Source organism: Sander lucioperca, chromosome 10, assembly GCF_008315115.2.
Source record: "Sander lucioperca isolate FBNREF2018 chromosome 10, SLUC_FBN_1.2, whole genome shotgun sequence".
Taxonomy (NCBI): domain Eukaryota; kingdom Metazoa; phylum Chordata; class Actinopteri; order Perciformes; family Percidae; genus Sander; species Sander lucioperca.
In genome coordinates this window covers 2,286,957-2,312,835 of record NC_050182.1, presented here as the reverse complement: position 1 = coordinate 2,312,835, position 25,879 = coordinate 2,286,957, and the positions used below count along the sequence as shown (strand labels likewise).

General features: G+C 42.7%; 1 protein-coding gene across 1 annotated transcript; it reads right to left on the bottom strand.

The window, feature by feature from the left end:
• Positions 1 to 1,338: 1,338 nt before the first annotated feature.
• On the bottom strand, positions 1,339 to 21,104 carry LOC116041359. Its single transcript, XM_036006352.1, has 5 exons — positions 21,053 to 21,104; positions 11,121 to 11,486; positions 5,544 to 5,825; positions 4,020 to 4,074; positions 1,339 to 1,381 (listed from the first exon to the last, which is right to left on the bottom strand). The coding sequence occupies exons 1-5, from the start codon at positions 21,102 to 21,104 to the stop codon at positions 1,339 to 1,341; spliced, it is 798 nt and encodes a 265-aa protein (XP_035862245.1).
• Between the last annotated feature and the right edge of the window lie 4,775 nt (positions 21,105 to 25,879).

Below are 25,879 nucleotides of genomic sequence, written 5' to 3'. Positions count from 1 at the left end.
ATTTTGGCGCTATTTTTCTGCTGATTTTGGCGCTTTTTTTTGCTGTTTTGGGCGCTTTTTTTCACTGTTTTTGGCGCTCTTTTCTGCTGGTTTTGCCGCTTTTTTAGCACTGGTTGTGGCACTTTTTTCTGCTGGTTTTGGCGCTTTTTTTTGCTGTTTTTGGTGCTATTTTTTTGCTGATTTTGGCGCTATTTTTCCGCTGATTTTGGCGCTTTTTTTCACTGTTTTTGGCGCTCTTTTCTGCTGGTTTTGGCGCTTTTTTCAGCGGACTCACATTCATTCAGATCAGCCAAACCGGCTCGGCTGCTGCACCTCAGAGTTATAACGTCGTGGAAAACCCCTGAATACATGTTATATAAATATAAAGATTATACAGAATGATTTATCTGATATAGTTTTGATAAGATTGAATGTTTTCTCACCGCAGAGCGAGCTGAGACTGATAGAAGATATTTTTTATTAAGGCCCAAGCACGAAAGTGCAAGGCCCCTACGGTGCCCCAATGGTGCCTTGCACTGAAAGTGTGAGGAACCTATTGTTTTTGTAAGGATTATAATTATTTTTCCGAGTCCTTCGTCGCATTTTTGAGGAGGTTAGAATGCACGAAAACTCACAAAAATGTGCACACATGTCAGACCTGGTGAAAATTTCAAAGTTCTGTAGTGATTGGGCTCATGTGTCGCCGGGGGGCTCCATAGCGCCCCCTAACGAGCGCCATGATCCGGAAAAAAAGAGAAGTGAATATACCAAATTTTGAGGGAACATAGTCCATGTAGCATTTTTATTTTTATTTTTCCACCTGACAGAAGGTCGGCCATCTTGGTTTTCGTGCAAAATCTTTCATTTATCGAACAGGTGTTTGAGGACTTAAGGATGCACAAAAACTCTCAAAAAATCGGACTCAAAATTGTGCAGCCACGTGCAGAATAGTAAATTCTTTGATCTGAGTTCACATTTTGGCTTGGGAATGGTACGATTTCTCTGTAGAGCCCCCTAATTGGTTTTAGCCCTTGGGCACATTTTTGACGGTCTCAATATATACGAAAACTACAAAACACTTTACAAACAAAAATTGGCGCCCACATAAACACCTGGGAGCTTTGCGAGACTGTACAGCGATTTGGCCCATACCTGTAAGTGGGCTCCATAGCGCCCCCTAATGCCTGGAAAGCCTTAACTTGGACATAGTTGCTCCGAGCTTCATCAGATTTACTACACATATTGCTCTAATCATTGTGGACATATTCCCAATTTACCTTCATTAGCTCCGCCCAACCAGAAGGCGGCCATTTTTAATTTATGCATTTTTCATGCGTTTTACATTCTTTCAAACTCCTCCTAGACGGTGATTCCGATCTTCACGAAACTTTGCAGGTAGTATCTGTGGACCCTCATGACAAAGAGTTATCAAAATAATTTTGATAGTTGAAAAAATGCGAAAGTTAGGGGGGGACCAACTTCCTGTAGGTGGCTGTCGAAACAGGAACGGTTGTATCTTGGCAAAAGTTATTCTGATTTACATGAAACTTAGAACGTGTGGTCTACATGTGATATTGAGCCACCCCCTATACTCTAGCCACGCCCCCTTACCATAACTTGTGAAGCGTTTAAGGTAACTCTTGTTGTGAGGTATCACTGAACTCAGCAAAGAGTTCCTTTTTAATTGGTGACGGTTTGCCCCGCCCCAAATGCTTAAGTTACGCCCCCTTTAATAACTAATGCCCTGTTTCTTGTACACTATTGTGTGAGGTATCATTGAACTCTGCAGAGACTTCCCTTTTCATTGGTGACAATTTGAAGTGTTTGAGTGCCATGCAAATGCACGGCCGCAAGGAGCGGCGTCCGCCAGTACCCCCGACGTGCTGGGAGGGGCGAGCTTGCAGCTTTAATTTTTATTTTATTCTTTATTGCCAGAAAAGGTGCTTATGAGTACAATCATTTTTTACTCCCTGCAGTGCCCCACTATGTCCTGCAGTTCCCTGCTACTCACTCCCTGCAGTGCTCTGCTACGTCCTGCTACACCCTGTAATTTCCTGCTGTGCCCTGCTACATCCTGAACTACTACAACTACTATTTCTAGTCACTGTTCCATTATCTTTATTGTGACTGTTATTGCCACTGTTCATCACACCCCCAACCGGCACCGTCAGACAGCACCTATCAAGAGCCTGGCAGTGTGTCTCAAATCGCCCACTTCCCTTAGTGCACTAACTGAAGTGCACTACATACACTACGTACTTACTTGCATAGTGCGTAAAATTTGATGGGGGAGTGTTGTCTCAAATCGCGCACTGCCTTATGTATTTACCGGAAATGACAATCACAACATCTCAGTCCTCCTTCTTCTTCTTCTGTGAAATTGTGAATTGTACCCAGGGCAGAGCATTCCCGCCACCTGTTGTCACTCGTGAAAAATACATTTCTGCTTTGTTCATCAAAATGAATGTGATTGTTTTTATTGTTGCTTGTTTTTGCCCTCTGTTTTATGCAACCGTAGACTTACCGGTATGATGATATTCATACTTTTGCTCTTAATTCATTGTTAAACAAAATAACCAAAAATGGCCATTTTTAGTTATTTTAGCAAAATTGGAGCAATTCAAATGGTGTCCAACTGACATAAAGTTAACATAGAAAATAGTCATATTATATGTTTATATAAGGGTGTTTATTGCAATAGCTATTAATTACAGTAACAATACAAGAGTGAAAGCAGAGGCAACCCAATAGTTTTTTAGAATTATTTATTCATTGCTGGCCCTGTACTTTGATGGGGAAAGTGATATGAGGGTGGACTTCAGACTCTCCAGGGGGATCCTTTAACGGTACATCCTCGGCAGGGTGTGTGACCATGGCTGGGGACCCGTCATCGAGGGCCTTGTCTTCCTCTTTTGGCTAGCCAGCGGTACCTCTTATCGTGGTTTAGCCAGAGTGTTTGCTATGCCCCAGGCCACTGTGTTGAGGAGTGAACCTCTATATATGGGTGCACACTCTACCAGGTGAGCTACCCCGGTGCCCCATGATTTCATACTATAAATACAGCAACAGCAAAACGTAGTAATCATACGAATTATAGTGCTTAACTTTTGGACATTTGGTTCATGAGAACAGGCTGGTTAGATTATAGATGAAAGATGTGAAAGATTTTACATGAAAACAAGTTGAATGCACAAATAAAGTGAAATACAAAATTTAGTTATATGTGTCCCTTTTAATGTCATCTTTAATGTCATCATTACATGAAATGACAATTATTAAGCCTTTTGAACTCCCCCACTAACAGCCCTGACCAACAGTTTCCTGTTTTTACAGCAGAAACAGGACCTAAATGTGTATTTAGGAACATTGTAGGAATGCATTCAGACTAATAACTGCTATGGAAGGAAATCTGATTCATCTGATTTTGAAATTAAAAAGCCATTGACTTTCTTGCATTCTGAATATTTATGCATTGAAATTATGTATCTGAATTTTACTCTTCAAATTTGCATTCATTCAACTAATTTTCATTTTCACACCTTCATTCATAGCAGCACGGTGGCCCAATGGTTAGTACTGTGTCCTCACAGCAAGAAGGTACCATGTTCTGCTAGCTGATTCTGCAATATGAGCCATCACTGGACAATATTCTGACCTATACATATGTATCTATTTATAAATCTCTGTTACCTCCAACTGTGCAATATGTCATCTCTATTCATCTGTATATGTGTGTTTATATACTGTCTGTTCATACATTACATATACGGGTGTTTATTGTGTAAATATGTTTGTTTTATTACTATTATTATTATAACTAATTCTATTTTTTCTATTTCTTATACTTTATGTACATTTTCTCCTATGTCTACTTAATGTGTATTTGTGTTATTCTGATGTGTGTACATTTCTCTTTTGAGCTGCTGTAGCACAGGAATTTCCCCAGTGTGGGATTAATAAAGTCTATCTTATCTTATCTTATTCATCACACAGATCCTTCATCTGCAAACTAAAATACTCAGTTATCAGCCTCAGCTCACCTCTTGTTCCCCGTCCCGTCCCACGGCTGTCTGATCCCGACCTGCTGCTCTCTTCCTGCCAACACAACACCATGATCACAATAACAACACAACACCATGATCACAATAACAACACAACACCATCATCACAATAACAACACAACACCATGATCACAATAACAACACAACACCATGATCACAATAACAACACAACACCATGATCACAATAACAACACAACACCATGACCACAATAACAAACAGCATGCTGTTTAGGAAAGCACTATAGATATAATTATTAGGGATGTCACAATTCCATACTCTTTTCTTTCTACATTTCTGTTTCTGCTAGCCATCCACAACGTTACCGCTGCATCGCAATACTTTATGTTTTAAAACATTAACACTGGGTTACAGATGGACAAAGTTTGAGTGCAAAGGGCAATAAATATCCATCCATCTATCCATTTTCGTTCGCTTATCCGGGGTCGGGTTGCGGGGGCAGCAGCTCCAGCAGGGGATTTTATTTGTAATCTTCTGCATGTGTGTGTGCTGCTGTGCGTCCCTGTGTGTGTAACAAGCATAGTGTGTGTGCGCTGTGCACGAGCCTAGGAGCATTTTACTAATGCTCTGTTAAAATAACAATGAAATGCTGCGTTATTGACTTTAGACCAGGTTTTTATTGGTCAATGGCGCAATCACTTCCCGCTGCCTCAAGATAGCAATATACCCAGAATGCACCTGAACACACCTCCCTGTAAGACCAGCACGCCCAGAATGCACCTGAACACACCTCCCTGTAAGACCAGCACGCCCAGAATGCACCTGAACACACCTCCCTGTAAGACCAGCACGCCCAGAATGCACCTGAACACACCTCCCTGTAAGACCAGCACGCCCAGAATGCACCTGAACACACCTCCCTGTAAGACCAGCACGCCCATGGGCCACAGATGGGCGCAGGTGCATTTGCTATTTAAACGACACGGGCGCTGGACGGGAAACTGACAACGGTCTTAAACTTAAACTAGCAAAGACAGTTGCGTTGGGCTTTGTGCTGCACCGGGTGCAGGATAGGGACCCAAGTGAGTAACTTTTAGATATTAATGAACGTCTGTTACATTCAAGCCAAATGAGTTGCTACAAAGCTAATTAAGACCATCAGCTCCATACAACTCTCTCTGTGTTTCTCAGTATGACAATGTTCAGAAGATTGTGGCGTCCGGTGACTTTCCCGTGCAGAAACTAGAGTGAAGATAATTACCTCTTCAGAAGAGTCCTTCATGTTTTTTTAATCCTCCGTGTCCTCCTTGGTTACTAGCAACTGTGTTGGGGAGGGGTGGGGGGTGCGTGATCACAGAAGACTTGTATCATGTGGACGTGCCGACAGTTTTGTTGTCATTACTTAGAATTCCTCATGGGGGAGACAGAAACTACGTACTATAGCTTTAAGGTGTTTTAGATTCAGTTTGTAGTTTATATAGACGGACTTGTTGAGTTTGCATCTGGTCTGAAAATGTTTTCGGATAAAAACTGATCAAACTAACCTTCTTCTGCCTCTTCTGCCTCGTCAGCCTCCACATGCAGGCTGTACGGCACTGAGAGGGTGCGGTTCTTCTTCTTCAAACCACAGGTGTAGTTCCCAGAATCCTTTGCAGTCAGATAGCTGAGATGGAGGGCGGGGCCAGTCTCTGAGAGGGCGTGGCCATCTCTGAACCAGCTGACCTCCAGTTGGTGGATAGTGCAGATTGCAGCAGAACAGTTCAGTGTGACTGCTTCTCCTCTTTTAAACTCTCCGTCATCTCTGGAGCTTCTTATCTTCATCTGATCTAAAATACATTTACAGTTTTAGTTTTTAATACATTATATTAGACTAGACTAAATAGATTATGGGCCCTATTTTAATGATCTGAGCGCACGGCGTGAATCGCCTGGTGCAGGTGTCCAAATCCACTTTTGCTAGTTTGACGGTGGTAAAAAAGGGTCCGTGCACTGGGTGCATGGTTCTAAAGGGTTGTACTTAGTGTCTTCATTAATCAGAGGTGTGTTTTGGGCGTAACATGCAATAAACCAATCAGAGATCATCTCCCATTCCCTTTAAAAGCCAGGCGCGTTTGGACCTTGGAGCATTGCTATTATGATGGAGGATTTACACCGTATTATTTAGGGCCCGAGCGCCGACAGCGGTGAAGGCCCCATTGAAACTGAAGGAATTATCATTATTATGGCTAATGAATTGCCTTTTTGAGGGGCTTATCATACTCAAAAACTCACCAAAATTGGCAGTTGCATCAAACCTGGTGAACATTTATGTATTTTAAGGGTTTCGGGAATAGGCGCACAAAAATGGCTCGCTAGCGCCCCCTACAAAGTTAAAGAAATCGAGCCCCTGCAGTGCCTTTAACATAGACTAACGAAACGTGGTACACATATGTAGCATGTAAAGACGTACAAAAAGCTCATTGGACCCACACCCTTAACCCAAGAGGAAGTCTGCCATTTTGAATTGAAAGTTCAAAATTTGAGCGATTTTGGCCATTTCCACATGTCGTGAATGATGAAAAGTTATTAAAAGAAAAACCTTTCGTCATAGAGAGCCGAAGTCACGCCCTTCTACTTCCGGCCAATGGGACCTATTTTTCAAAAAAATGTGAACGAGAGTCAATGGAGAGATAATACTTAGGGCCCGAGCGCCGACAGCGGCGAAGGCCCTATTGGAACTGAAGGAATTATTATTGGTGTGAATGCTGAAGGCATTCACAACTCTATTATTCTACCTTTATTCTTATTCTTCCGTACCACTTTTTTTGCACATTAACTCCATCCACATTTTTCAACATAGGAACTACATTCAAACATCAAAAGATTCAGCTTGATTCAGAATGGTGTGCTACTATTTATAGTATTCATAACATTCATAATTTCTGAAATATTCAACGTTTAGCGGGCATTTTTGCCCCATTAAAGCGGATGGACTGAATGTTCAAAGTTGACACATTTTCATACATTTTCATCTGCTAGCTACTCATTCATACATTCACTGAGAAACTCCATTCAAACTTTAAAACGTTCCACATCTTTCATACATTCAGGGTTGGTATTCAACTTTCAAATCCCATTAGTACTTTTTAAAATACTCAGTCTTCTTCAAGGCGTAGAAAAAATGCTTTTCTGCCATTTTTACATTGGTGTGTATGGGATGGAATCTTCAGACTCAGAGGGCGATGCCCAACTGACAGAGTGGAAACAGGCGGAAGCAAAATTATCTTCACCTTGTGATACCATACACAGTTGTAACTCTTCATACATTACTTTTACATCAAAATGTAGGGAATCGTGTGCCCTTTCTAACAATGTGACTCAGGGAGGCAATCTGACTTTCACACGAGGCACAGTGAGCTTCCAAGTGAAGCCATGTCCACCAACTGCCGCACTGTCTCCTGTACTAAATCCTACCAGAAATACCAGGAGAAGACGAGAAACAGGCCCCTTTTTGGACAGCTGCTGTCCTCACATGTCTTACACAACACACACCATTCTTGGACAGGATGATCAGCAGGCTGTTATGTCACACCGCAATTTCTTCAGAAATTGCATTCTCTAGTTAGGGCCCGAGCGCTGACAGCGGCGAAGGCCCTATTGGAACTCAAGGAATTATTATTACGGCAAATGAATTGCCTTTTTGGCTCGCTAGTGCCCTCTACAAACTTAAAAAAATTGAGCCCCTGCAGTATGTTTAACGTAGACTCACAAAACTGGGTACACATATGTAGCATGTCAAGACCTACAAGAAACGGCATTGGAGCCCTAAACCCAACAGGAAGTCCGCCATTTTCAATTGAAAGTTCAAAATTAGTGTGATTTTGGCCATTTCCACATGTCGTACTTTAACAAACTCCTGCTAGAGATTTCATCCGATCAACTTCAAATTTCATCTGTACCATCTTAAGACGTTAAAGATGAAAAGTTGTTAAAAGAACAAAAATTTCGTCATAGGGCGTGGCCATGGCGGGGCGGCCATTTTTTGCGCTTCGCCCCCAAAACAGGAAGTGGGTGTAACTTGAGTGTACATTTTCCAATTGTCTCGAAACTTTTCAGGAATCATAAGACTCTAACTCTGAGGACATTTACCCTACAAAATACCTAGTGGCAACAGGAAGTAGGCCTAAAAGTCAAGGTGCTATACTTAAGTTAGTAACGTAACTACAGTGTACATTGTCATATCTGCTTGAAAATTCCCACAATCAACAAGAGTCTAGGCCTGAGGACATATACAGGCCAATATTGTCTTTTGGTCATAGCGGGGGGCTGGAAACAGGAAATAAGCCTTATATGACAAACATCATCCGATTTACATGAAACTTATAATGTGTGGTCTACATGTGATACTGAGCCGGCCCCTATAATTTGACCACGCCCACTTATGCAGGTCACGCCCCCTTTCATAACATTTGAACCATTTAAGGTAGAGTCTTGTGTGAGGTGTCAACTCAGCAGAGAGTTCCATCTTCATTGGTGATGGTTTGGCCCGCCCCCTATGCTTAAGCCACGCCCCTTTTCATTTCTGGTGACCCGTTTAAGGTAGAGTCTTGTGTGAGTTATCAATGAACTCAGCAGAGACTTCCTTATTCATTGGTGATGGTTTGGCCCGCCCCCCTATGCTTAAGCCACACCCCCTTTCATACCTGGTGACCCCGTTTAAGGTAGACTCTTATGTGATGTATTAATGAACTCAGCAGAGAGTTCCCTTTTCATTGGTGACGATTTGCCCCGCCCCATATGCCTTAGCCACTCCCCCTTTAATAACTAATGACCCGTTTCTTGTACACTATTGTGTGAGGTATCATTGAACTCAGCAAGAAGTTCCCTTTTCATTGGTGATGATTTGCTGTGTCTGAGTGCCGCGCAAATGCACGGTCGCAACGAGCGGTGTCCGCCAGTAACCCGGATGCACGCAGAGGTGGGAGGGCCCGTCCAATGCTGCTTGCAGCTTTAATTATTATTAGGGCCTGAGCACGAAAGTGCAAGGCCCCAACGGCCCCAACGGTGCCTTGCACTGAAAGTGCGAAGGAACCTATTGTTTTTGGTCACATTATTTTTCTGATTCCTTCGTCGCATTTTTGAGGGGGTTAGAATGCACGAAAACTCACAAAAAGTTGCACACATGTCACAACTGGTGAAAATTGCAAAGATTCAAAAAAATTACTCATATGCACCACTAGGTGGCGTTATTGCAGAAAAAAAAACGCGTTTGTCCTTAAAACTCCCAAACCGTACATCGCACATTCAAAAACCATATATCTTCACGTTCCCTGGATCCAGCCGAATCTCTTGATATAGGCCAACGCCCATTTCCGCCTAGACTTTTATGCGTGAAAAATCGCAATTTTTCGAAAACCTACTTTGCCGAACTCCTCCTAGACCGTGCGACCAATCTGCACGAAACTTGGCAGGTAGCATCTACAGACGGACCTGACAAAAAGATACATCTTAATCTCTACATGTGATACTGAGCTGCCCCCTATACTTTAACCACGCCCACTTACTCAGGCCACGCCCCCGTTCATAACATTTGAACCGTTTAAGGTAGAGTCTTGTGTGAGGTGTCATTGAACTCAGCAGAGAGTTCCTTCTTCATTGGTGATGGTTTGGCCCGCCCCCTATGCTTTAGCCACGCCCTCTTTTATAACTGATGACCCGTTTGATGTGGACTATTGTGTGAGGTATCATTGAACTCAACAGAGAGTCCCCTTTTCATTAGTCATGGTTTGGTCCGCCCCCTATGCTTTAACCACGCCCCTTTTCACAGCTAATGAACTGTATGATGTAGAGTCTTGTGTGAGGTATTGCTGAAGTCAGCAGGGATTTCCCTTTTCATTGGTGACGATTTACGGTGTCTGAGTGCCACGCAAATGCACGGTCGCAAGGAGCGGCATCCGCAAGTAACCCCAACGCGTGCAGAGGAGTGAGGGCCCGTCCAATGCTGCTTGCAGCTATAATTATTTTTTGATCCCGTTTGAATTGAGCCATGGATTACAAATATGATGTTCGTCAATTTAAAAGATAATTTTTCAACCGAAGAAAGTCTTTTTTAAACTGTTGAAGTATAAGACTGTGAAAATACGTCATTGGAAAGACTTCACACTTCAAAGTCTCATGGATGACATCTCGCTGAAGCTACGACGTCTCTGTGGGTATCATACCGGGGATGTAACGTTACTCTATCGAGCAGAGGATCTCGCTTGTTCTTTTGCTTATCTGCTGAAAACACTTCACTGGATAAAAAACATCAGGTGAAATAACAATACATGTGTTGTGGAACAGAGCTAAGCTAGCTAGCTAGAAAGCAAGTTGATCATCAAGCTAGGTGACGTAAATTGTGTAAGACGAGAGATGTAGTTCACTGAGCGGTTTCTCACAAAACTAAGTGGTCATATGACATATGGAAACTGACAATGCGTCGGTCTTAAACTAGCAAACACACTGGCATCGGGCTTTGCGCTGCACTGGGTGCAAGATAGGGCCCTTAGACTTGTTGGAACTGATGATCCCCGTTCCTCATGTTGTTACAGACCAAGATCACTATACAACTAAAGGTAAAGACAGCCCTATATCTTTTAGGGTGACTTTACTGTCTTTTAGAGGCTGTAGTGGGTTCTGTTCCAAAGCTAGAACAATACATTGGTATCAAAGTAAACTAGACAACATAAGGAACCCATGCTGTGCTAGCTTGTTGGGAAGGAAGCTAAGTATTGCTCCAGACTTAAGCTAAAGTTTGGAGAGGGAAAAACTGGCACAGCCTTTTTCAAAGGTGTCCGTTAACCTCTGACCTCCAGATATCTGAATGAAAATGGGTTCTGTACATACCCACGAGTCTCCCCTTTACACACACACACACTTTATGATAATCCCATGCAGTATACGTGTGTTATTGTTGCCTAGTTTAAAATGGTGTGGTTGAATATTTCTGCAGACTGGGGTCCCTAAACAGTCTCAGAGTTACATGTCCCCCAGACCCCCCTATAGGTCTGGGCTGAGACCCTCTGTGTAGAGTCTCTGTGTAGCTGTTTCCTAATTTAGTTATAACCAACAGAGTCTCTAGCTGTTCCTTGAGATGTTCTTACCTACGACTGTGACTCTCACTCCTGGTTGTTCAGTAAAAGTTGCTCTGACATCATTAGCTTCCATTCTGAAGTGAAAAGTTGCGTCGTCTTTCTTCTGTAAATCTGAGATCTGTAAAGTGCAGTCTCCCTTCTTGTCTCCCAGGTATCTGTAACGAGAGTTGTTGATGTTTGATTTCCTGTCGTACACAGATGGAGTCAAACTGAAACAGATTCCATGATTCTTGCACCAGACGACTCTGATGATCTCGATCAAAACTTTTCTTCTATTGACAGACTTCAGTGTGTTGAAGGAGCAGTAGAGGAGGACGGTCGATCCTTTTACACCACAAACAGGATCTGGATAGTTCACTCTTTGACCCAGAGCACCTGACAAACACAAGAAGAAGAGACAAACATGATGGTAGAAAATGAATATCAGAATTCAGTGTCTCTGATTCTCTTCTTCTTTGTAAACTGATGTCTGATTGTAAAAACAAACATTTCTCACCTGTGATTTCATCTCCTATTAGACTGAATTTATATTTGAGGTATTTTGAGAAACAATCCTGAAAATCTCACAATGACAACGACAACTCTCACGTGTTCTTGTACCAAATAATAATCCTAATACCTAAATTATAATCCAATAACATAAAAAAATGCCAAAGAAGTACTTCAATGTTTTGTGTTTAGAGTTGATGATAATACTCGTGTACTTTTACTGAAGTAAATGATGAGAGTACTTCCTCCATCACTGGTTACTTTTCTCTCTTTTATCTCACTGATCTCACTTCCCTTCATGTGTCTTTTTCTCAACGTGTGTGATTATAATCTGCTTCAGTCTGCATGTTTCTGCACCAACAGGACACAGAGATGTCTTCCAGCTTCTTTATTCTTGTTGGGTACTCGTAGGTGTACAGATCCAATTATTGGCATATTATCAAAGAGGTTTATCAATATTAATAAAGTTATGAATATGGTTATTAATCAAATCAACAAACAATCAAAACGGGGCACCACCCTGAAACTTCAGGGGTTAGTATTGAACTGTGTAATAGTCTCATTGTCAGTGGAAGGGTGAAATCCGAGCACTGACCTGTGTTTAACCAGCAATTAATACAATAATACACAAATAATCACCAACAACTGCTAATTAAAGTATAGTAGAATTTATTAACTTCAAAATTATCAATGGCCAATCAATAATCCTTTGATCAATTAAAACCAATATACGTTTCTTTTAAGTACAACAAAACAAAGCAAAAACAGAACAGCATGTGGGGAGACCCTCTCTCTGTGTGTGTGTGTGTGTGTGTGTGTGTGTGTGTGTGGGTGTGTGTGTGGGTGTGAGAGAGTGAGTGTGAAAGAGCAGGGGGGGGTGACGAGGTGTAGTCTAACCAAAGACTACAAAAATGGCTACTCCTGTGAGCTGCACAAAACTGTTTCACCCCAAGAGGGCGGTATTGCTAGGCTAGGCCCAAGATTAGCCGTTAGCTCATTCAGGCTACCGTGTGGTTGACACAAAGGGACACCCTGAGGAGCGCAGTTGTTAAGCAGTGTGCGTTCTGTAGCTAGCTACGTGACTAGCTGTTGCCCAGCTGTTCACTTTAGCGCGTGTGTGTAACTAGCTATGTGTTCATATATGTGTGTGTGAGAGAAAGGTTAGAGAAGTAGGAAAGAAAGATATATATATATATATACTTGGATCTAACAGTACCTAAAACTCCTCAGCAGTGGGAGAAGCAGAAAGTAGCATTTACAGCCTGAACAAGCTAGCTACATATTCAACACAACATATCAACAATGCACCGTGATCAGAGTACATTCACAGAATAGATTTGACTCAGCGGTCACAATCCTAGATTAATACATTACACGCGCAGCAGTAGCACTGTATTAATCAGATCACATTAATGGTAACACAAAGTAGCAGCAATAGCAAATTACTCATTAATAAAACACACTATTTATCTCTGCCCAGCCGTAAGCCTTCTTACTGTGTGTTCAGTCCGTTTGTCCGTAGGTTTCCACGAAAGAAACGGGGGTCCGTGTCTGCTCGTCAGCAGATCACAGAGGAAGCTCTCCTTCCAAAAAGAGCAGAAGGAAGGGAGCTAGAGTCGACTTGAGAAGAAAAACGTTGTTTCCTTCTCCTGCAGATATGAAAACACTGGCGAGTGGTTTCAGAGGATCCACGGTGCTCCCAGCACCGAAATTAAATCCACTTTGTTTCAAAAATGGAAGTTTTAGCACAAACTTGTCGTGCTGACCTGTCGTCAACTGGAGTTGAGGTGGAAAGCATTTGTTTCTGTGTGTCATGCTGTAGTGACCAAAGTCACAGGGCAAAATCAATCAATCAATCAATCAAACTTTATTTATATAGCACTTTACAGCAACCAGCAGGTATCCAAAGTGCTTAACATCGAAACCAAGAATAAAAACACATATCACACAATATAAAGAAAGAACATGTAAAATCAGAAATAGTTACAGAGAAGCAGAAGAACGAAATCGTCACACCACTGCTACGTATTAAAAGCCTGACTAAACAGATGCGTTTTAAGTTTGGACCTGAAAAGAGCTACATCTGTAATAGTGCGGATATCAGGGGGTAACTTGTTCCAGAGTCTCGGGGCAGCAACTGCAAAAGCCTGGTCACCCCACCGTTTATATCTAGACCTTGGCACTTCTAAAAGTCGCTGGTTTGAAGACCGCAATGACCGGTTGTGCTCCCGCAAAGTTAAAATTTCGGACAAATACTCCGGGGCCAGACCATTTAAGGCCTTGAAAGCAAACAATAAAATCTTAAAATCGATTCTAAAACGCACAGGGAGCCAATGAAGGGTGTAGAGAACGGGAGTGATATGTGCACGTCTAGATGTGTTTGTTAAAAAGCGAGCAGCTGCATTTTGCACAAGTTGAAGACGTGCGATGGAGGTCTGATTCAGACCAACGTAAAGAGCATTACAGTAATCCAACCTAGAACTAATAAAGGCATGAACAGTTGAGAAGTGGGGGGTGAAGAGGTTATTTATAGGTCAGGCCACCAGACCTGGCTCCCTGCTGTGTTTATGGTCCCAGGAGCCAATGGGAATGCAGGACCTCCCGGTGTTTCGGCCATTTTGTGCAGTAGCACCTGGGTGCGACTTTTAGGCTGCAAGGTCTGCATGCAGGCTGTTGTTAGAAAATGGGTGATGAACCATCTTTCCTGGGGAGACCTGGATCGGAATTTTCCAGGTAGGCCCTTCTTTGTCTCAGGCCCATTGTCTCTGAGCACATGTTGGCTGGAAATCCTTTGTTTGACAAGATAATGTTTAACCCACTCCTGGACGGTCCCAACATTCTGAACCACAACATGAACTAAAGTTAAACTGGCAGAACGGAGCCCAGAAACACCACTCTGAGACAGGCCACGTTACAATCAAGTTCACTTTTAATGGAACTGGCTCCAGAGGTGGAATCTTACTAAGTACATCTACTGTGGGGGTGCATGTGTGAGTGTGTGTGCGTGTGTGTGTGCGTGTGTGTGCTTGTGTGTGTCTGTGTGTGTGTGTGTGTGTGTGTGTGTGTGTGTGTGTGTGTGTGTGTGTGTGTGTGTGTGTGTGTGTGAGTATGTGTCTGTGTGTGCTGATGCTAAATTATGAGGAGCCGTCAGGGGACATTATTCAGAATTACCTCTCACGAACAAATGTGAAATGCTCTTGCATACACTACTGAAACACTCACATAAACAACTGGAAGATTATTCGCTCGCACACACTACTGAAACGCTCTCACACATACAAGTGAAACGCTCTTACATATATTCTTGCTAAAACAGTCTCATAAGTATTTGTAACTTGTAAAACACAATTCACAAATGAATGCAGAGCGATTTGTATCCGCAAATGCGTATCTGTGTCCGTGTGTCTAATTTGTAACTCGTCTTTCATCATTTGTAAATGAACTTAGTATTTTTCAATTTAAATATATGTGTAAATCTCCTTCTATTTGTGTGGGTACTTTTGAGACTGTTTTTCCGCGCTGTTGTCACAAAACAATTCGTGTGTTAAGTGACGATCCCAGCACTCTCCAGGAGATGGCGGTAATGCAACACTTATGGATGCAAACCGCTGTTAAACTACATAGAAGCCCATGAAGAAGCCTTGTTAAATGTTTCATAGATACTGGCAGAATCTCCTTGACGTTACTCCGGGTAAGTTGATATTATTAGACTTTGTCGTCAAATAAATTACATTTATGTTTTCAGCATCGTTGTTGCAGTGCATTTACAATTTGCTTTATGTTATGTTCACATTCTTGTAGAGCTATGCTAACTTAGCTCGTTAAAGTCACCCCTATAACATGGGCTTTGTATGGAATTGGCAGTCTGAAATGTTATTAAGCTCTGCTTAAACTGTTAGTGGGCCCAGTTGTAAAGCTAGTGAATATATTTGGTATCATATGAAACTAGATGATCTAAGGAATCAATCGATGATGTTACAAGTTAAACTATAAAGAATTTAAATTTAACATTTGCTCGACATATTGTAAATGTTTATTATAGGGCCGGGACTTTAACGCGTTAATTAAGATTAATTAATTACGGGACTTTAACGCGTTAATTAAGATTAATTACGCAAAAAATAAATAACATAATGTTAACCACACTTATTTTTGCACCGCAGAACGTTTTTCAATGAATGAGTTTCGACGGACCGATTATACTGGAGCACCAACTAGCGTTCTTGACTTCCGACAACAACAAACCACAGTGAACATGAACGAAGAAGCTGACGAGACCGCTCTGCTCGGCCCCGTGGATGGGAAATTTTGTTTTAAAAAACGAAAGGATGGAAGCGTCGACAAGAGCATGGTTGTGTGCAAGCTATGTAACAAGGAATCACCGCAGCACATCGAGCCTCAAATATCACCTCAACGCAAAACACACAGGAGTTAGCGTGGACGTTAGCCCGACTCCGAGTAAAGTTACAAGGACCCAAACCCAACCCACACTCCACCAGATGACTGGTTTCAGGACCAGGGTAACTAATATTTATATGCAATTAAAATGCGATTAATTTCGATTAATTAATTACAAAGCCTCTAATTAATTAGATTAATTTTTTCAATCGAGTCCCGGCCCTAGTTTATTAGTACAGTAATTGTCACGCACCGGGTTAAATACAGTACATGCTGTTCCTTTATTCAAGACTAAATGTATGTGCAGTTGTACACCGTGATAAAACATGATAGCCTAGTTTAATCTAAAACTGAATCCGCCGTGTTTTACAGATCTGACTGACCACTGATGAGGTGTACTTGGACACACCAGACTCTCCTCACAGTATGAGAAACCATCAGGGGGAAGTTATTGCTCGATAGGTGTCACTTCTCAACTGCTCAGTAACTAAAGTATCAACAGCTAGTGAGGACTGTACTGTGTCCATAGACATTGATCAGGCTGTGAGAAAGGGACTCGTTTCACAAAATAACTTTTGTTTTATTCGTCCGTTATTGTCATATCTATGCTGTGAAATGTTTTTCAAGCTGCAGATTAGATTTAATACCCTTTCAACATACTTTTGTTTTATTATTTATTATTATATATTGTCATCTGTCAAACAATAAAGTTGAACTTTTAAACAAATGTTTTGTGTTGCTTACTTTAACTATTACCTGTCTTAAAGGATTACATTTTTATAGTCAGGATGTTAAGTGGTCTCAGTGTTTGACCCTTCTACATGCATTAAATCAGACATATCACCTGTTTAAACAGTGCAATTACAGTCTTTGTGAAAAAAAAAAAGTTAAGGAGCCTTACTACTAAACTTTAAAATGACCAAACCCTGCTTAGAAATAAAGCACTTCATTCATAGTCAATGAAATGGAAATATAAAGTGTGTATTCATAATGCACACAGTAGTACATGTTAACTGTCCAGATCGTGTCCTCCACCAGTCTGAAGGGCTTCTTTTCTACTGAAGATGTGTCAGCTGGTAATGTAGGCTCTCAGCTCACAGAAGTCATCCTGTGGATACTGAATCCTTCCTGATGCTGCTGTGTTGTCTTCAGCCCATCGCTTGGCAGAAGTATGACACCTGTCCCACAATACAGTCATGTGAACAAATTAGGACACCCATGCTAAAGTTGACTAAAAAGAGGGAAAAAAAAATCATCTTTAGGAAATTGATCTTAATGCCTTAATTAAAAAAATGAGGAAAAATCCAATCTTTAAGGACACCAATCTTTGTGAATGAATAATGTATCGTGAATAAATAAATGTTCTTCCTTAAAATACAGGGGGCATAAGTAAGTACACCCCTATGTTAAATTCCCATAGAGGCAGGCAGACTTTTATTTTGAAAGGCCAGTTATTTCATGGATCCAGGATACTATGCATCCTGATAAAGTTCCCTTGGTCCCCACATCATCACATACCCTTCACCATACCCCCACATCATCACATACCCTTCACCATACCCCACATCATCACATACCCTTCACCATACCCCACATCATCACATACCCTTCACCATACCCCACATCATCACATACCCTTCACCATACCCCCACATCATCACATACCCTTCACCATACCCCCACATCATCACATACCCTTCACCATACCTAGAGATTGGCATGGGGTACTTTCCATAAGATCATCCCTTAATGCAACTCAAACCAGCTATTAGGTTAACTGACATAAAACCATGTTAATCTCTAGGTATGGTGAAGGGTATGTGATGATGTGGGGGTATGGTGAAGGGTATGTGATAATGTGGGGGTATGGTGAAGGGTATGTGATGATGTGGGGTATGGTGAAGGGTATGTGATGATGTGGGGTATGGTGAAGGGTATGTGATGATGTGGGGGTATGGTGAAGGGTATGTGATGATGTGGGGGTATGGTTAAGGGTATGTGATGATGTGGGGTATGGTGAAGGGTATGTGATGATGTGGGGTATGGTGAAGGGTATGTGATGATGTGGGGTATGGTGAAGGGTATGTGATGATGTGGGGTATGGTGAAGGGTATGTGATGATGTGGGGGTATGGTGAAGGGTATGTGATGATGTGGGGTATGGTGAAGGGTATGTGATGATTTGGGGGTATGGTGAAGGGTATGTGATGATGTGGGGTATGGTGAAGGGTATGTGATGATTTGGGGGTATGGTTAAGGGTATGTGATGATGTGGGGTATGGTGAAGGGTATGTGATGATGTGGGGGTATGGTGAAGGGTATGTGATGATGTGGGGTATGGTGAAGGGTATGTGATGATGTGGGGTATGGTGAAGGGTATGTGATGATGTGGGGTATGGTGAAGGGTATGTGATGATGTGGGGTATGGTGAAGGGTATGTGATGATGTGGGGTATGGTGAAGGGTATGTGATGATGTGGGGACCAAGGGAACTTCATCAGGATGCATAGTATCCTGGATCCATGAAATAACTGGCCTTTCAAAATAAAAGTCTGCCTGCCTCTATGGGAATTTAACATAGGGGTGTACTGACTTATGCCCCCTGTATTTTAAGCAAGAACATGTATTTATTTACAATACATTATTCATTCACAAAGACAATTTGTGTCCTTAAAGATTGGATTTTTCCTCATTTTTTAAATTAAGGATTTAAGATCAATTTCCAAAAGATGATTTTTGTATTCCTCTGTTTAGTCAACTTTAGCATGGGTGTCCTAAATTGTTCACATGACTGTACCTTCATACTGTGAGGAGAGTCTTGTGGGTCCAGGTAAACATCGTCAAACAGGTGTTCAGGTCAGCATCTGATCAGTCAGATCTGTAAAACATAGCATATTCAGTGATTAAACTATCTTTTTTTTATCAGGGTGTACATCTGCACATACATTTTGTCTTACAGGAGCAGCATGTATTTAACCTGGTGCATGGCAATTACTGTACTAATAAACATGGTTACAATATGTCGAGCAAATGTTTAATTTTTATTCTTTATAGTTTAACTTGCAACATCATCTAAAATATGTAGGTATGGCAACAGCTACAGTGTAAAACATGATAAATTATTTTTATTCTGATTTCTTGAGGTGAGAGAGACTCCTTTGAAAATGGCTTAACTTTGGAACCTTAATTTATATATCCCTGTTATGGACAAGCATGACATGGTTGGTATCAATGGATTTCTTAGATCGTCTAGTTTCAAATGATAGCAAATATATTCACTAGCTCGCCTACAGGTTTAAGGAGTGCTTAATAACATTTAGGACTGCCCATTCCATACAAAGACCAGGCAAAGCATGTTACAGGGCTGACTTTAAAGAGCTAAGTTAGCATCTCTGTTCAAGCTGTAGGCTACAAGAACGTGAACGTTAGCACGCTCCAAAAAGTAGTAAACTGTCACTGCTGCCATAACAACACAAAGCAAATTGTAAATGTACTGCACCAATGAGGCTGAAAACATAAATGTAATTTATTTGACGACAAAGTCCTAATAATATCAACTTACTAACGTCAAAGACTTTCTGCCAACCGTCTCTGAAAAAATGTACAAGACTTCTTCATGGTCTTCTATGTAGTTTGACAGCAGTTTGCATCCATAAGTGTTACATTACCGCCATCTCCTGGAGAGTGCTGGGATCGACACTGAAGACACTAATTGTTTTGTGACAACAACGGCGCAGAAAAACAGTCTCAAAAGTACCCACACAAATAGAAGGAGATTTATGTATACATATATTTACATTGAAAAATACTAAGTTCATTTACAAATGATGAAATATGAGTTACAAATTAATCACACGGACACAGATACGCATTTGCGGATACAAATCGCTCTGCATTCATTTGTGGATTGTGTTTTACAAGTTACAAATACTTATGAGACTGTTTTAGCACCATATGTATACACTACTGAAAAGTTCTCTTACACGCACAACATTTTGCATGACCTATAAAAAAGCTTTAACACATACTAGTAAAATGTGCTCATATACACAGCTGAAATACTCTGATATAGAATTGTAAACTATAACAGTTCAGTAGTGAATATGAAAATTACAGTTAAACAGGAAGTCCTTCTTGTCATCTGACAGAAACAGGAAGACTCAACACTAGACTAGTGGCAAATGGTCAAAAAGGGCTTTAGTTTTTGAAATACCCCTACCGGAGGTAGAACTAAACCCAACAATTTTTTTCCTCATCTCTAAGGTCTCCCATATATGAAATGGATTCTTGGCTAAAAATATTTTACTATCTATGTATAGTATCCATGCCTTAACACACACACACACGCACATACGCACACACGCACACACACTTAGAAACACATGCACACACACGCACACACACTTAGAAACACATGCACAAACGCACGCACGCACACGCACGAACGCACACACGCACACACGCACACACACACACACACTTAGAAACACATAATTGTGTCATTGACATAATGCATTCCCTAGCCCCTTAACCTAACCTTAACCATCACAACTAAATGCCTAACCTTAACCCTTACCCTAACCCTAACCCTAAATACCTAACCTTAACCCTTACCCTCACCCTAACCATAACCTAATTCTAACCCTAATCCTAAAACCAAGTCTTAACCCTCAAACAGACTTTTAACCTTGTGGGGTCCAGCATTTTGGCCCCACAAAGCTGTCGGGACCCCACAAGCATACTGGACTCCCGGTTTTTGGACCCCACGAATATAGTTAAACAAGAACACACGCACACACACACACACACACATGCACACACACACACACACACACACACACTCAGTTACTTTCCATAAACAGAGACTAACAAGTAACTAAACAGCAAAATAAATATAAAAAACTTGGCAGTCTGACAGGACAGAGGTCAGTAATAATCTTTTTTTTTTTTACGGATTGAGTGTGATTCTGGAGATTAAAAAAATAATACATTTTGAATCCTTTTTTTCTGACAGGAAAAAAAACAAACTGAAGTAAACTTTAGATTTTAATCTTACCTGTCAGGATGAACATGACGCCCCAGAGAATCTTTTTGTCCCAAACTGCCATCCTTAGTTGCTTTTTTTCAACATTTCTTTCGCTTTTATCAACGTTTCTGACACTTTTTCAGAGTTTTTGTCATTTCATCCGACATTTTATCCGTTTCTTCGGCTTTTTTAGACCATTTTGTCCCTTTGTACAGTGTTTATTTCACATTTTTGTCACTTTTTTGAGACGTTTTAACATTTATCTGAAACAACTTTAGACTCTGGTCTTACCTGTCAGGACCAACATGACGGCCCAGAGGATCTTTTTGTCCCAAACTGCCATCCTTACTTCAGTCTCTTCAGGTTGGGACTCCTGACAGAAGAGTGAGCGGAGCGTTAACTGACTGACGGACAGACGAGTTGTCACATATGTCAAGAAACGTTTTTAACCACTTTCTGACTTCCTTTTTTTCTTTCCGTTACGAGAACTCTTTTCTTACCAACTTCACATTCTTTTACTGTAACTTCCCTAATATCTGAGGAGAAAGTTCCTCAACACGTCTGATTAAAACCCAACGAGTCCCCAGAATGAAGCAACGTGGACAAAAAAGCTGCAAAAACACAGACAACAGTTAGGATATTAAATGAATGATGTTGTTCATCTGACAGGGTTGTGTGTGTGTGTGTGTGTGTGTGTGTGTGTGTGTGTGTGTATATATATATATATATATATATGTGTGTGTTTGTATATATGTATGTGTGTGTGTGTGTGTGTGTGTATGTGTGTGTGAGAGAGTGAGTGTGAAAGAGTAGGGGGGGTGACGAGGTGTAGTCTAACCAAAGACTACAAAAATGGCTACTCCTGTGAGCTGCACAAAACTGTTTCACCCCAAGAGGGCGGTATTGCTAGGCTAGGCCCAAGATTGTGCAGTTTTCCTTTGATTAGGGTGGCTCCTCGGTCCTGCTCGACACCCTGCAGTGTCTAGACCTACTCTCTCTGTAAAGTGTCTCGAGATAACTCTTGTTATGACAGCTAACTCAAGATGGCGCCGCAGAATGGCGACACGGTGTGTTGGAGCGCTCTGTTTTGTTTTGTTTTGTGTTTTAACTTTGTTTCTTGCGATGGTACCCGAATCTCATTCACCAGTGAAGAGCTCGTGAACTTCAGGGCAACAACACCATCAGACCTATTTCCCACTTTTCTTCTCCCTTCACTGGAAATTTTGGACATTCTGGTCAAAGGTGCGCTCACCTTTGCTCACGCAGCGAAACGCCGGAGGAGAGGGAAACGGGCCGGTGCGCTGGTGCGTCTCCGCCAGCGAGGATCACGCACACCGTTACCTGGAATATTCCTCTCTAACGTGCGCTCTCTGCCCAACAAAGTGGAGGAATTACAACTGCTGTTGGGGGGAAACAGGGACTTTTCTTCATCTGCTGTTTTGTGCTTCACGGAGACGTGGCTCTGTGGAATAATACCGGACTCTGCGCTGCAGCTGGCAGGCTTCCAGCTTTTCAGAGCGGACAGAGACACGGCTCTCTCCGGCAAAACTAAAGGTGCAGGAATCTGTTTCCACATCAACAGCGGTTGGTGCAACGACGTGACAGTGATCCAGCAGTATTGTTCTCCTGACCTGGAGTATTTCACCATAAACTGTAAGCCTTTTTATTCACCCCGTGAGTTCCATTCATTCATTCTGGTCGGTGTTTACATCTCACCGCAGGCCAACGTGCAGGACGCGCAGCGCATGCTTGCCGACCAGATACTGTGTGTGGAGCGGACCAACCCGGACTCCCTAGTTATTGTCCTTGGTGACTTTAATAAAGGGAACCTCACTCATGAACTCCCTAAATATAGACAACATATTAAATGCCCGACCAGAGAGGAGAACATTCTGGATCACTGTTACACCACAGTCAGGGATGCTTATCACGCCGTCCCCCGTGCTGCACTGGGACACTCTGACCACGTCATGGTCCACCTGATCCCCGCCTACAGGCAGAAACTAAAGCTCTGCAAACCTGTAGCGAGAACATCAAGGAAGTGGACCAGTGAGGCTGTGGAGGATCTCCAGACGTGTTTGGATTCTACTGACTGGGATGTGTTCAGGACTGCTACCAACAGTCTGGATGAGTACACAGAGGCTGTGACGTCATACATCAGCTTCTGTGAGGACTGCTGCATTCCATCAAGCACCAGGGTGAGTTACAACAATGACAAACCCTGGTTCACAGCCAAACTCAGAAGGTTAAGGCTGGCTAAGGAAGAGGCGTTCAGGAGTGGGGGACAAAGACAGATTTAAAGAGTCAAAGTACAAATTTAGCAAGGCAGTGAAGGAGGCTAAACATCGGTACTCTGAGAAGCTCCAACGCCAGTTCTCAGCTAATGACTCTGCGACTGTCTGGAAAGGACTTAGGCAGATCACCAACTTCAAGCCTAAAACCCCCCACTCCTTCAATGACCGACACCTAGCCAACGACCTGAACGAGTTCTACTGTCGATTTGAAAGACAAAAGGACAGTCCTGACACCATCCCCCACGACACCTCCCTACAGCTACAGCCATTGTGCATCACCTCCACCTCGCCCACCTCAGCAGGGTCCTGGGCCCCCCCACCAATGCCCTCCTTAAAGGTCCCATCCACCTCCACCCCCCCTCCCACCTCAGTGACGACTCTCTCCATTCACGAGAGGGACGTCAATAGACTCTTTAGGAGACAGAATCCCAGGAAAGCTGCTGGACCGGATGCTGTCTCCCCATCCAGCTTGAAGCACTGCGCTGACCAGCTGTCTCCAGTGTTCACAGACATTTTTAACACCTCACTGGAGACATGTCACGTGCCAGCCTGCTTCAAGACCTCAACCATAATCCCTGTCCCCAAGAAGCCAAGGACCACAGGACTTAATGACTTCAGACCCGTCGCCCTGACCTCTGTGGTTATGAAGTCCTTTGAGCGCCTTGTGCTTTCACACCTCAAAGACCTCACCGACCCCCTCCTGGACCCCCTGCAGTTTGCCTACAGAGCCAATAGGTCTGTAGACGATGCAGTCAACCTGGCCCTCCACTACATCCTCCGGCACCTGGACTCCGCAGGAACCTACGCCAGGATCCTGTTTGTGGACTTCAGCTCTGCCTTCAACACCATCATCCCGGCTCTGCTTCAGGAGAAACTCTCCCAGCTTGGTGTGCCTGACTCCACCTGCAGGTGGATCACTGACTTCCTGTCTGACAGGAAGCAGCATGTGAAGCTGGGGAAACACGTCTCCGACTCACAGACCATCAGCACCGGATCCCCCCAGGGCTGCGTTCTTTCTCCTCTGCTCTTCTCCCTGTACACCAACAGCTGCACCTCCAGTCACCAGTCCGTCAAGCTTATGAAGTTTGCGGACGACACCTCCCTCATCGGACTCATCTCTGATGGAGACGAGTCCGCCTACAGGTGGGAGGCTGACCACCTGGTGACCTGGTACAAGCAAAACAATCTAGAGCTCAACGCTCTAAAGACAGTGGAGATGGTTGTGGACTTCAGAAAGAACCCAGCCCCACCTGCCCCCATCACCCTCTGTGGTTCCACAATTGACACTGTGGAGTCTTTCCGCTTCCTGGGAACTACCATCTCCCAAGACCTCAAGTGGGAGCTGAACATCAGCTCCCTCGTGAAGAAAGCACAACAGAGGATGTACTTCCTGCGGCAACTGAAGAAATTCAACCTGCCAAAGACAATGATGGTGCACTTCTACACAGCCATCATTGAGTCCATCCTCACATCCTCCATCACCATCTGGTACGCTGCTGCCACTGCCAAGGACAAGGGCAGGCTGCAGCGTGTCATTCGGTCAGCTGAGAAGGTGATTGGCTGCAATCTGCCGCCGCTCCAGGACCTATACACCACCAGGACTCTGAAGCGTGCTGGAAAGATTGTGGCTGACCCCTCCCACCCCGGACACAAGCTCTTTGAGTCACTCTCCTCTGGCAGGAGGATGAGGTCCATCAGGACCAAAACCTCACGCCACATAAACAGTTTTTTCCCCTCCGCCACTAGCCTTATTAACAAGGCCCGGAATCCATCCTGACTCTCTCCACACCCCACCTCTGGCTCCTCATGCCACTGTACCTACTCTGCTGTAGCGTCCCTTTTCACCACTGTTTAAGTGTACTGCTTATTTTACTATTTATTGAAATTTATTTTATCGTTATTAATACTTACTGTGTGTATATGTTTATACTTATATTGTTTATATCTTTTTATCCTTCTTATATTTGTATGTGTGACATGCTCCAACAACACCATGACAACTTCCTCGTATGTGCAACGTACTTGGCAATAAAGCCCTTTCTGATTCTGATTCTGATTCTGATTATACTATAAATAAAATTGAATTGAATTAAACTCAACTGCAGCCACGTTCTTATAGAGCAGCAGTCAATGTGGCGCTGACAGCAACACCAAAACATGGAAATCATACGAATTATAGTGCTTAACTTTTGGACATTTGGTTCATGAGAACAGGCTGGTTAGACTATATATCAGGGGTGGCCAACCAGTTAGGTATAAAGAGCCACAAAAAAAACCCGCACCATAGCAAAAAGCCACACAAAACATGCACGTCCACACTACAACAGCAACAGTGTTTTCCAGATCTGATGACAGTCATAATACATAGCAGTTTTCATAGTTTCTTTTCTCACTTAGATTGACTCAGTGGGAAACCTGACAGTCTTTGTTATCCACAATCCTTTTCAGGTCTTGCTTGAACTCGGTTGTGGCCACTCAAAGCAACTCTCTCACTCATCTGTCACTAAAGGGGCTTTCAATCAGTCGGATTTAGCAGTGAAAGGGTTAACGAGGAAGGTGATCT